General features: G+C 40.5%; 1 protein-coding gene across 2 annotated transcripts in view; it reads right to left on the reverse strand.

Moving 5' to 3' along the window:
* The window catches only part of PRKX (protein kinase cAMP-dependent X-linked catalytic subunit), a 123124-nt gene that overhangs the window by 38747 nt on the left and 70631 nt on the right, over window positions 1-13746 (reverse strand). For both annotated transcript variants that reach the window (XM_074966271.1, XM_074966282.1), the window contains exon 3: window positions 11814-12077. In XM_074966271.1, the coding sequence (XP_074822372.1) occupies window positions 11814-12077 (264 nt within the window). The remainder of the gene's footprint in view (window positions 1-11813; window positions 12078-13746) is intronic.

A 13746-nucleotide genomic window follows, 5' to 3' on the forward strand; every position in this document is an offset into this window, starting at 1 on the left:
GTCTTCTCAAAAGCTGAAGTTCTCCAAATTAGCTTAAATATGCAATAAATAAATAACTTTTTAGACAATTTAAAATTATGTTCCTTATAGTGCGCTGTAGTCCTGAGTCCGAGTCATCTGTACAATCATAGAATATCAGGGTTGGAAGGGACCTCAGGAGGTCATCTAGTCCAACCCCCTGCTCAAAGCAGGGTCAATCCCCAACGAAATCATCCCAGCCAGGGCTTTGTCAAGCCTGACCTTAAAAACCTCTAAAATACAGGCACTTTTGGTCAGATCAAGAATAGTATTAGTAATACTAAGAATAGCAACAGTAGTAACTTCAGCATTGTGCATGGCGGCAATGAGTTGTTTGTTTAATGCTGCTAAAACCTCCAGTAAGCTCCAGCCATTGACAAAACCCATCTTGAATCTTCTGATTCAGTATTTAACTTTGTACTCTGATCTCTGCTAGTCATCAGTGTGCTACAACCCTACCCCTGAGGCTATTTAAGGCTCCCCGTGTGTCTGGAAATGACAACTTTCAGCAGAATCCCAGCCCTCCCTTTTAAACGCATCTGAAGGACCCGTGCCAGAGCGCCCTCCCATACCCTGCACCCCCTCCCACACCACAACACCCTGTCCCAGCCTGGAACCCCCTCCTGCATACAAACTCCCCCCAGAGCCCACACCCCTCATCTCATCTTGCACCCCAATACCCTGCACCAGCCCGGAGCCTGCTCCTGCAGCCAAACTCCCTCCTAGGGCTTGCACCCCTCACTCCTGTACCCCAGCTCCCTACCCCAGGCTCAGCCAATGCACACCCCACAGTTGAGAATGTTACACTGATTTGCAACAATCCCGAAAGGATTTTGGATCTATAAACCATAAATGACACTAATAAAAAGTAAAACTCATGAACTGTCCAGTGGATTCTATGAGATTAGGTGCAGTGTGACCATATGACGCCTGCACCCAAAGCCCGTCCTAGAGCTTGCACCCCTCACTCCTGCACCCCAACCCCCTGCCCCAGACTCAGCCCAGAGCCCCCTCCCACACTCCGAACCCCTCGGCTCCAGCCCAGAGCCTGCACCTCCTCCTGCACCCCAATGCCCTGCCCCAGACTGGTGAAAGCGAGTGAGGATGGGGGAGACAGAGTGACGGAGGTTGGGGGGAATGGAGTGAGCAGGGGCGGGGCCTCGGGGCAGCGGCAGGGTAGATAGATCCTGGGTTGAACTTAAGTTCAAAAAGTGATCTTGTGCGTAAAAAGGTTGGAAACCACTGCACTAAACTATACTGCTTTGAACTTTGTTCCAGTCTAAAAATCAATAGGGATGCATCAAACTTGTGTCTGATTACTTTTTAAAGCTCAGTTTACTTAGAAATATTTATTGTCACAAGAATGATTGGAATATCCTCTCTCCGCAGATACACAGGTCTGCTAAAATTTAAACGCTCTGTAATGTAATTCAAGCAAACACTTGTATTATAGTATATTACATATACACACACATTTAACTTTCTGCTTTGACTCAGGGCTCATTTATTGTTTTGTTAGGATACATTTCTAGCCATTCAAAATGTATCTTTACTATCCAAGGTTACGCACTGTTATTAAGGAATGTTATTAAGTGGTAATTCAGCTGTCTATGTTATGTACAATAGATAACTAATTGTTGTAATGAACTAGAACGCCGAACTGCTCTCTGTGAAACATCTGTGCCGCATCTCTTTCAGAGTTTCACTGGCTTTACTATCTTGAGATTCTTTTTAAGTGTGAAAATAAAAATCCTGTTTTCATTTTTGAAGACCTGCACTTCCCTCAAATGAAGGAGTCAAAAGATAAAGCCTTAAAGAATATTCTTGAGTTGAAATGGGAAAAAGGGGCATCTGCATCACAGAAGAGGTATGTAATCTTACTCCTTGTCAAATTTTGACAAAAAATACTCCTAGAATTAATGAGAAAAATCATTTCAAAGCTTTGTATCCCACCACTATAGCTGCATTTGAAATAAAAAACACCCCCCCCCCCCCAAACTATACATTGGCTATATCTCGGGGCCGGGGAGTGTTTTAAGAGTCAGGCCTGAGATTTTAAATTGGGTGTTTATGAGAAAGGAAAAGACTGTTGAGGCAATCCTTTAAAAGAGGGCTCCTACTGTAGGAGTTTAAGTTTGATAATTTTTTAAATGTGGCAAAAGTTAAAGATGTTTTGCTCCAACAGAACTGTCAGAATACATTTTCAAACACGCTCGTCTACGTGCCCAGCATTTCTTGAAACTGTTCATTAGCCTGAAGGTACTCCTTCAGTTTTCACCATAAGAAGCTTGGGGTATTATTTTTAAAATTTGGAAAATGTCTGATGATTAGAAAATACAATCTAATACATACAAATACCCAGACACAACCCTGCTTTACACACTAGTGCCATCTAGCAGTAGCCTGAAAGAGGACTATAAATGCATTACAAGGTATGCAATCAGTCTTAAAAAATGAAATTTTCAAAACAAATAAAAAACAGAACCATATCATTTTAGGGTTTGATTTTTCATTCACATTAATTTGTCAAGTGCTACTGAGCCAGATTCTAGCCTCTGACTATGGACTTTATGGGCAGAAAACAATGCATGCAGCACAGAAGGGAGCTGGAATCTTCTTGGATTCTGACCTTCACAACTTATTTGTGGCCAGATTTTTCAGATAGAAGAGGCCTTATGAAATATTAGAGCATTGCTTCCAGTGCACAAAAGATTACGTATCTTACTGCTAACAATAAGATTAAAATGAGCTGTTTCCTTAACTACTTGACAGTTTAGTAATGGATAAAATTACTCAACTTGCAAAAGGAAAATGACAAGTGTAGGGAAATATAATTAGAGAGTATCTGGTCAAACAGGACTATTGGGTTTTACTACTACCCAACAGGCCACCTGTTTTGACTGCTAATTTTATCACAAACTACTTATGTTAACTGATTGCACACACACATTTGCAGGCGAGTGGGTTAACTCTTCGTCACACTGGAATCATTAGCGTATCTATTTTTCTCACACAGCATTCTTCTGGATATACTTGTGCTTTTACCTTTTTATTTTTTTAGATTTATAAAACACATTCATTCCATGTTTCAGGAATGTAAATAATTCGATAATGTTTTTTAAAAAAAAATCAAGTTGCTCTGCTGAGATCAATAATAAAGTTCACCAAGTTCATAAATGGCAAGTCCCTCCCTCACACAAGAGTTCTGGGAAAAGTGACCAGCCTTACAGAATATTTATTGGCTGCATGCTTCTGTTTTCTCTGAAAATATAACTGAAGCAGAAAGGCAATTAATCTTTAACGGAGTAGACAAATTATTTTAAAACACTACAAGATTTTTTATATCTTAGGTTCACAAGGTAGGAATTAAAATAAAGCAGGAAACCGAAGGGTATGGAAATTGTCTTGTGTAGGATTGTAGCTTAAATTCCCACTAAGCTGTGCAGTGGTGCAGCAGGCTATCAGGGGCCCCGCAGGCTTGCCCCGGGGCTATGGTAGGGAGAGAGGATTCCCCCCAACCCTCTCTTGCCCCAGTAGCCCAGGGCTGGAGGAGAGGCACCTCTTTCTCTCTCTCCCCCAGCCCTGGAGCTGCCATGGCTGGGGGGTGGGGGGGTGGGGAAGAGAAGAGAGAGAAAGAGGTGCCTCTCCCCCAGCCCTGGGCTACTGGGGCAAGAGAGGGTTGGGGGGAATCCTCTCTCCCTACCACAGCCCCGGGGCAGCCTGCACCCCAAACCCTGCCCCAGAGCCTGCACTCGCAGCCAAAACACTCACCCCCTGACCCTGCAACCCTCTGCCCCACCCGAGCCCCCTCCTGCATCTCAACCCCCTAATCCCCAACCCTACCCCAGAGCCAGCATCCCCAGCCAGAGCCCTCAACACCCCCCACACACCGCAACCCTCTGCCCCAGCCCTGAGCCCCCACCCACACTCCAAAGCCCTCAGCCCCACCCCCGCCACACATCACCTCCCTATTGGTGCACATAAAATTAATTCTGCACACGGATATAAAAAATTAGAGGGAACATTGATTGCAGCTGTATTTTCATAACAATGTGCATCTAGTCTTGTTCTTAAAACTTTAAGCTATCAGAAAAGGCTTTGCCCAGCTTGTCTAAGCAAAATGTATTCAACTAGAACTAGGGCCGACAAGTGATTAAAAAAAAAATATCACAATTAAACACACTGTTAATAGAATACCATTTATTTAAATATTTTTGGATGTTTTCCACATTTTCAAATATATTGATTTCAATTATAACAGAATACGAAGCGTACAGGGCTCACTTGACATTTTTATTACAAATATTTGTACTGTTAAAAACAAAAGAAATAGTATTTTTCAATTCACCTAACACAAGTACTGTAGTGCAACCTCGATCATGAAAGTTGAACTTACAAATATACAATTATGTACAAAAAATAACTGCATTCAAAAATAAAACAATGTAAAACTTTAGAGCCTACAGGTCCATTCAGTCCTATTTCTTGTTCAGCCAATCGCTCAGACAAATAAGTTCGTTTACATTTGCAGGAGATAATGCTGCCTGCTTCTTGTTCACGTCACCTAAAAGTAAGAACTGGTTTTCGCATGGCACTGTTGTAGCCGGCGATGCAAGATATTTACATGCCAGATGCGCTAAACATTTGTATGTCCCTTCATGCTTCAACCACCATTCCAGAGGACATGTGTCCATGCTGCTGATGGGTTCTGCTGTATAACAATCCAAAGCAGTGCAGATCAACGCATGTTCATTTTCATCATCTCAGTCAGATGTCACCAGCAAAAGGTTGATTTTCTTTTTTGGTGGTTCGGGTTCTGTAGTTTTTGCATAAGAGTGTTGCTCTTTTAATACTTCTGAAACCATGCTCGACACCTCATCCCTCAGATTTTGGAAGGCACTTCAGATTCTTAAACCTTGGGGCAAGTGCTATTGCTATCTTTAGAAATCTCACATTGGTAAAAATGTAAAACCCTTCTTTACATTTTGTCAAATGTGCAGCGAAAGTGTTCTTAAAATGAACAATATGTGCTGAGTCATCATCTGAGACTGCTGTAACATGAAATATGTGGCAGAATGCGCGTAAGAGAGAGCCAGAGACATACAATTCTCCTCCAATTCTCCCCTAAGTTAGTCACAAATTTAATTAACACATTATTTCTTTAATGAGCATCATCAGCATGGAAAAGTGTACTCTGGAATGGTGGCCGAAGCATGAAGGGGCATACAAATGTTTAGCATATCTGGCTCGTAAATACCATGCAATGCCGGCTACAAAAGTCCCATGTGAATGCCTTTTCTAACTTTCTGGTGACATTATAAATAAGGAGTGGGCAGTATTATCTTCTGTAAATGTAAATAAACTTGTTTGTTTTAGTGATTGACTGTATACATAGGAGGACTGAATGGACTTGTAGGCTCTAAGGTTTTGCATTGTTTTGTTTTGAGTGCAGTTATTTAACAAAAAAATCTGCATTTGTAAGTTGCACTTTCACAATAAAGAGATTGTACTAGAGTACATGTATGAGGTGAATTGAAAAATACTATTTCTTTTGTTTTTTTACAGTGCAAATATTTGTAATAAAAAATAATAAAGTGAGCAGTGTACACTTCTTATTCTGTGTTGTAATTGAAATGAATATATTTGAAAATGTAGAAAAACATCCAAAAATATTTAATACATTTCAATTGGTATTCTATTGTTTAACAGTGTGATTTAAACTGCAATTAATTGACAGCCCTAACTATAACTAAACAAGTCAAAATATTAGATAATTAAGATTGTAGGGTTTTATGCTGGCTCCCATCACCGTAGTATCCGAATGTCTTTACTGAAAGTCAACAGAGGAATAGCCAAGTCCTCAGTGGATGTCAAGGTTTACTTGGGTGGGGCTGTATGGAGGAAGGGGTTTGGTTTATTTTATTTTTGGGGGGGAGGGAGGGTCGGGTGCCTAGGTGGGGTATCTATATTGTTAGTATCATTCTTGCAACAGCGTAAAGGATTTTTCAAACCCTTCAAAAAGAATTTAATAGTGTTTCCTGAAGATGGTCAGGAATGTCCTTTGGAAGTTCATTCCATACCCAGATTCCCTTAGCTGACAATGCTTTATCCCCAGCTCTTATATACTTTGCCCTGTAAGACACTCATTTGTACAGTGAGAGAGCAAGACCACTTTACAGATAGGTAGAATACTAGTCCCTAACCCAATGAATTTAGAATTCAATTAATTTCATGATGAAGTCAATGGGAATCTATCCATTGATTTAAATGGAAGTTTGATTGGGGTCCTGGGTTATAACTGTTCTGCACAGGCAAATCATGTCCATGCAGAATTTCATTGGTCTGCATTTGTAGCAGGATCAAGGTATGTGCAAACAATAATGATTGAGCTATATTAAACATATCCTTCACTTCAACTCAGGCAGATACATTATTCTTATTGTGGTGCTTCCACCAACTGAGAAACAAACTGCTAGTTGTAATCTACAAAATAACAACTTAATTTTGCACAGAAGTATTGTGTGGGTGTCTCCAAAAACATCTTAGTAGTATTAATATTATTTTCACCGGTTTCAAACAGTATTGGAAATTAAAGTTGTTACAAAAGGTCTGCTCAAATAAATCACATTCTATGGGCCAGTTGTGGCTTGGGATTAAACATCTCTTGTGCTGGAGCAAGAATACTCCAAAAACTTTAATGATGCTACTTCACCACACTAACTGGAGTACCTTGACTTCCCTGAACGCTTTCCTCACCTTTAACTTAGGTTAAAACACTAGAAGGAATCAAATAGCTAAATTATCTAAAATTTCTAACATGTAAAACATTTCCCTACACCTTGAAATTTTGTGATGGCTTGCTCCAAAGACATTTCTTAAAATCTTGAGTGAAACCCTGCATTGGATGGAGTATTAGCAGTCTTTTCCAAAACTTAAGCTCATTTTCTCCCTGTTTTCAGTGAAGGCATCTGAGGGAGAGCAGTACAGAAAGCAGTGAGACAGCAAGAGAAATAGGAAAATGGTGTATAGAAGTAATAGCTTAAAATAGGTGTTTTGTCCACTAAAAACCACACATGAATGACATTAAAACCAATATGGGACTTTTATATGCTCATTCTCTTCTTCAGGCTATTGCTGATGCTTCTGTATCTTCCTCTCTTTTCTCCTTTTATCTCTTCCCATTTTCCCACTCTTGCTTTTGAGGTAATTGGAATATATGTTCCTAATCACATGCCTGTTGATGTCTAGGCACTTAAGCTCAAAAGTACGTTTAGTCCTGGTTGAGAGAACAAGAGTGAAAAAAAGATAATCAGGAAGTGAAGTGAGGACACACTACTTTGGAGGAAGCCACCCACATGAAGCGGAAAATTGGAAGAAAACAGTGAGTGATAGAGAAGGAAGAAAAAAGGACAAGTAAACATAAGAGAAGCAGAAAAGAGATAGCTCCTTGTTTTCTAAGGAGGGTTGGAGAAAAGAGGCAGGAGAGAATAGAAAACTAAAGAAAAATCTTACCTGCCAGAAACCACCACCTTATCATTCACAGACTGAAAAATTACTATTTTAGGGCAAAAGCGTAATATGGAGGTCGCTCGCTCCATGGAAAGCTCAGGTAGACCCGAGAAGCTATGCGTACAGGAAGGACAGTGCAGATTGCGCAATCACGGAGACTGGCGCAATTTGCTCCCTTACACATTGTGACCGGACAATCAGTGAGAGGATTTGGGAGGGTTTAACCTGGCCCACGTCTTCTTGTTATTTCCTGGGATGACATTCTCCACCCTTTTGGGCTTACCAAAGCAGCAGACCTTGTGCTCATTTGAATACAGAAACTATAACTGTTTAAACCAAGGCACGGTGGGGAACTCTGTGTGGGCTCATTTATCTTCTGTATGCTGCACATGGGCTTGTCACTACCTGGCAGCCAACTCATTCGGCCAAAGGTAGGAATGACGGGGGGAAAAAAAGAAATGAAGTAACCCGCAAACTAAAGGGAACAGAAGAGTGAGAAATCAGTCACATTTCATGTTAAAACGATACCCTCCTGAACCATTAATCTTAATTACTCCTTTTTTAGAATACTTTGACAGCAATTTACTTCAGGCATTTAAGAGGAAATATCAATAAATTGACATTTTTGCCATTTTTGAAAGGGAATAATCTTTACATGCAAACATTATGAAGTGTGAACCAGTGATACACAAGCTTGTCATGTTTTATAAGGCATTCTAATCCTTAGAAAGATGTCAATGTAAGTAATAGAATAATCTAAAGGCCAGGATACAAGCACTAGGAATGGTATAATTCTATTTAATTCCTTTTTGAGAGGAGAGAGAAACAACACAGATAATCTTGAGGTACTTCTGCTTTGACGTATAACCTGGCCTGGGCAGTTTCTTTGTAGCAGCTGTGTTAGTTTTCAGAGTTTTGAATTGTTGTATTTATATTTTTGTACAGCTCCTACCTTGGGGTAAGTGCTCTATAAATTTAAAATATTATAGCTATATAGCCACTACTTCTCTGCAATTGTATTAGGAAAGCTCTCCCTTTTTATAGATGCACAATAATACATTATAGCTATAAAGCCACTACTTCTCTGCAATCAATTGTGTTACGATAGCTCTGGTTTTATAGATGCACACTAATATATAGCAGTGGTGGGCAAACATTTTGGCCGGAGGGCCGTATCTGGGTGGGGAAATTTCATGCAGGGCCATGAATGTAGGGCTGGGGTTGGGGTGTGCTAGGGGGTGCGGTGTGCAGGAAGGGGCTGAGGGCAAGGGGTTGGGGTGCAGGAGGGGTGTGGCAGGAGGCTCAGGTCAGGGGGTTGGGGTGCAGGAAGGGTGCAATGGGGGCTCACGGCAGGGAGTTGGGGTCCGGGAGGGGTGCGGCAGGGGCTCAGGACAGGGGGTTGGGGTGCGAGAGGGAGTGCGGTGTGCGAGAAGGGGCTCAGGGCAGGGGGCTGGGGTGTGGGAAGGGGCTCAGGGCAGGGGTACAGGAGAGGACTGGGGTGTGGCAGGGGGCTCAAGGCATGGGGTTGGGGTGCAGGCTCTGGCCTGGCGCCGCTTACCTTGAATGGCTCTGGGGTGGCTGTGGCACGCAGCAGGGCTAAGGCAGGCTCCCTGCCTGCCCTGGCCCCTCGCTGCTCCCGGAAGCTGCCGGCACCATGTCCCTGCAGCCCCGGCGGGGGGTGTGGGGTGTGTGTGTGTGTGTGTGTGGCAGAGGGCTCCACGCGCTGCCCATGTCTGCAGGTACCTCCCCCGAAGCTCCCATTGGCCGCAGTTCCCCATTCCCAGCCAATGGGAGCTACAGGGGGCGGTTCCTGCAGGCGAGGGCAGTGCACAGAGCCTTCTCCCCCCCCCGCCCACGGGCTGCGGTGCCCGCCACTTCCAGGAGCAGCGCAGGGCTGGTAATCCCACAGGCTGTATCCAAAGCCCTGTCGGGCCAGATCCAGCCCGTGGGCCATAGTTTGCCCACCCCTGATATATAGTAAAAGAAATTGTAGCCATTTTAAGTTCACAATAATACGAAGGGAGAATAATATTTAACCACCAGAAGGAGATTACAACTAGCAGCATGGGTTTGATAAATTACTATTTGTGGCTGGTAAATACCATCCCCATTGCTGAAGAGCATACTTTTTATTACTCTCCTTATCTCTTTTACAGTTGGAGTAGCTATAAATTACACACCACTCTACCATACTCAAGTCCAACCTAATGCAAGGTGCCAGACTATAATCTTATCAACTACTTTTCTGAAATAGGACAGAAAATGTAAACAGTATACAAAATACAGGAGAGGTATTACAGTATAATATTATAGAATATATTTAAATTAACCCACTTTCCCTTTGTTCTGGATTTTAAATTGCTAAAATCAATGTATATTGTTTAGTCACACTGTTGATGCTGAGTTATACCCATTATACTTAACCACCCCAAACACCAAATTTAGATCAGTCACTAAGTGGCAGTATCTACATTTAAAAACAAAATCATGGGAATTAGTGCCAAATACAATAGTGCCAAATAATTTACTACATGCAATAAAGGTTTGTTTCTTGTTAGTTAACGGAATTCAGTGAATTGAAGTTTTATGAGTTTCTGAAATAAGAATTGCCACCGGGTTATAATCACTTGTGTAAATCAGGTACTGTCTCCATAATGTCTATTAAGACAGTCATTAAAGATCTTCCATTCAAAACAATGTTTAAGTTAAATTTATTCAGGCAGGAAAGGAGCAATCATTTCTATATTATTAATGTAAAACAAATCCAGACAACCCAGTGAAATGTGGTGCTCAGAAATTAAAATTAACCTCACTTTATCACAAACCTGACCTCCAATGTTTAAGAACCTTTACTATTTCAGGACAACCTCAACACATGAGATTCATTCATGTTTTAAAAACAAGAGCTACTAGATTTCATATATGCCCAGCTTTAACTGAATTAAGACAGAATCAAACACATATTTGATCTTTGGCATTTTTCAATTGATCTTTAGCCTCAATGTGTTTTAGGTGTTCACAAGAGTTGGAAGAATCTTTTATAAATAACAGAACACCAGTCAACTGAGGTTATGCCCAACCATCATCATCTTTAGTCAGCACAGGATTGGAAAGATGCAAGCAAAAGTTTGTTTCCCAAGTGACCTTGCTGTTATGATTCAGCCTGCCATGTTCTGTTTTTGTCACTTTAAGGTATATGTTAGGGTAGCTGCAGCTGAGCCACTTCCATTTGGGTCCCCTTTGTAAAATCCCCACATATGCTAAAGTAGAACAAAAGTGATCATAGAGATCAGCATAATCTCTCATCAAGTTTGTGTAATATTGTTAGCATTAGTATATGATCCAGTCTAGTTTTTAGCATCCAAATCAAATGGGGTTTCCCTTACCCTGAAGGCCAACAGAGTCCTCATTGTCAGGATTTTTCTCTAATATTCAGTTTAAGTTGTTCCTTCTTAAATTCATCCTCACATGCTAACAACCACCTCCCCTTTCCTCCCAAATAACACCTAAATATATTCTTTTACACTGTGCCCATTACCATCTTTCCAAGGTTTATGGATAGACCAAGAGATACAAGATACACTATTCAGACTTCACCCTTACATGATCAGCAAACAAATACCCCTTTCTACCAGAGAAAGGCAATAGATGTGTTTCACAAAACATATACAGCAGCATATCTACAGGGGAGACGGTATGGGCCATAAGATTTTTCAATGAAACTGTCATTATGCCTTCAGTCTAAGTTTTTTCATAATTGTATTTCAATAATACAATATGCTAATGAATTACCAAATTTTCTTTAATCCAAACTGAAATGCACTCTGACCCCTCTACTTTCAAAAAGTCTCTCAAAATGTAATGGTAACAAGAAAATAAATTATAATGCATTCCAAAGTTAAACAACTTTTACTTCTAAATCTGAAAGGTTAATATCACATTTTAACACTGATGTTCATATATTAAGGTTTGTTCATTTCACATGAGTCACTTGGTGTTTTGCAGTGCAAGTATGAAATATCAAGTGCACAAAAACATCTCTAATGTTTTGTAGAAAGCGATTCCTTTGCCACAGTGGAGCTACTTGCTATAAATATTGCTGAATACTATCTACTGTACAGTAGTTTGTTTCAGTATTACTTTCCTCCTGCTAGTAAGGGTGTAATGTGGTTCTCTTAAATGTCAACAACACTAAGAGTGAATGCAAAACTGAGCACTGAAAGTAAACATTACTTCTCACCCAAACTTATGTTTTACTTTTTAAGTGTGATTTTAAAAAGTCTTACCTATCCACCAGCTTTTTAGCAAATCCAAAATCTGTAAGCTTGATATGCCCTTCTTTATCTAATAATATATTTTCAGGTTTTAAGTCTCTGTAAACGATTTCTTTGGAGTGCAAATATTCTATTGCACAAATAATCTCTGCAGAGTAAAACAGTCCTGTGCTGTTGTTGAAACGCCCCATGTTGCGCAGATAACTAAAAAGTTCTCCTCCAGGTACATATTCCATTAACATGTATAAAAAGCGTTCATCATGGTAGGTCCAAAATCTGTAACAAAAAAGTCTTTATTAAATATTGAGCCAATAAATCATTTGTTAAACAAATAAGATATTCTGTAAGATGGTGTTGTTCCATAGTCTCAAGGAAAGAAGCGTTCTAAAATAATGCATAGTTAACTTGTGGATTTCATTGCACAAGATATCTCCAAGACCAAGAGCTCAGTAGGATTTTTAGGTGCATTTGACTGGTATATGGATAAGATTTCCCAGAGTTAAATCAGGTAGGGGAGAGACACCCACCCCTGCCTTAGACAGGGTATAAACTTTCACTCTTCAGGGCACAAGCCAACAACTAACTGGCCAAGCTTAGAAATAAAGCTTCACTTTGTAGGTAGGTTTTCCCCATAATTGTCTGTCATAGGGGTTCTTGTGCATTCCTCTGAAGCATCTGATACTGGCCACTATTATAGATACAGTGAGCCACTGTTCTTTATCTTTATCAGGACAATTCCTGTGTTCCTATATTGTATTCAACATAGTGCAGCCCAAATGAAAAATAAACAGTGATCTAAATTTGGAAAACTGCTTATGACAAAGTGTCTAAATGAAGAAAAATACACTATAGTCAAACCATTTTTTTCATTATTTAAGTCATGTCTTAATAGAAGTTTCATATCTCATCATCTTGCACTTCTATAGTGTCTTCCATTCAAGGTTCTCAAAAGGATATTTCACAAACTGGAATGTGAGCTAGTAAAGGATTATCGTCCTAATTTTAACTTTAGGGAAAGTTGGGAAGAGAAGTTTAGTGTCTTGCCAGAAGTTTGTGGCATAGCCAGAAACAGAACTCACATCTTTTGACACCCAGTCCTATGACTTAACCATAAGACCATCCTGACTTGCACAACAAAATTATGATGTGGATGTTGGTAGCTGCTGCACCAATGACAAAGGGACTAGCTTTAAAGAGACCCTCAGTCTTGACTAGGGCCTCTAAGCACTACTATAAAGAAACATCTGCTCCCAAATATTAATCTGACAATAAATACACCCATCCTACCGATACTCTTTCCTCTTTCAATTGAGAAATACTGCTTTTTCAGTAGTACTACTACACCCAGCAGTCAAAAACAAGCTATGCAACATGAGGAAATACATTCCAGCTCATTTAAGTCAGAAGGAAGAGAGAGGTTGATCAAAACATGCTGGTACTATTACGTACAAGTCAACAACTAATAATAAAGGCCGAGAGACAGAGAGTTTGTGTACATTTGTGTGTCTCACACACATACATAAGCATGCTTAGCACAATGGGGCCACACTCCTCAATCATGGGCTCATGGCATTAGACTAAAGGTAGTAATAATTAATAAAATAGCAAGTGTAAATTAGAAACACTGTCTCACAAAAAGTTTTGTACTGAACACAAGATCATTATCTAGCATATCCTAGAAAGTGAAGATACATTTGTTTCCACCCATAGTGAGCAGACCAAATACCATACTGGCATCCAACCTGTGGGCCTAAAGAGCAAATGTGTTAGGAAGAAAGTTTGTATTGGAGTATCAACTGAACATGTGTTCCGAGACACATCCTGCAATTTCTAAATGGAATCGTTCCCTTACTGCTTCTGCTGCATCAACACCACCCTACCCCCTGCCCACTGCATTGTAGGGAAAGGGGGAGAAAAGCAGAGTTGGCTGGAAAATGGAGATCCC

The sequence above is a fragment of the Natator depressus genome, chromosome 1 (genome assembly GCF_965152275.1).
Source record: "Natator depressus isolate rNatDep1 chromosome 1, rNatDep2.hap1, whole genome shotgun sequence".
NCBI lineage: Eukaryota > Metazoa > Chordata > Testudines > Cheloniidae > Natator > Natator depressus.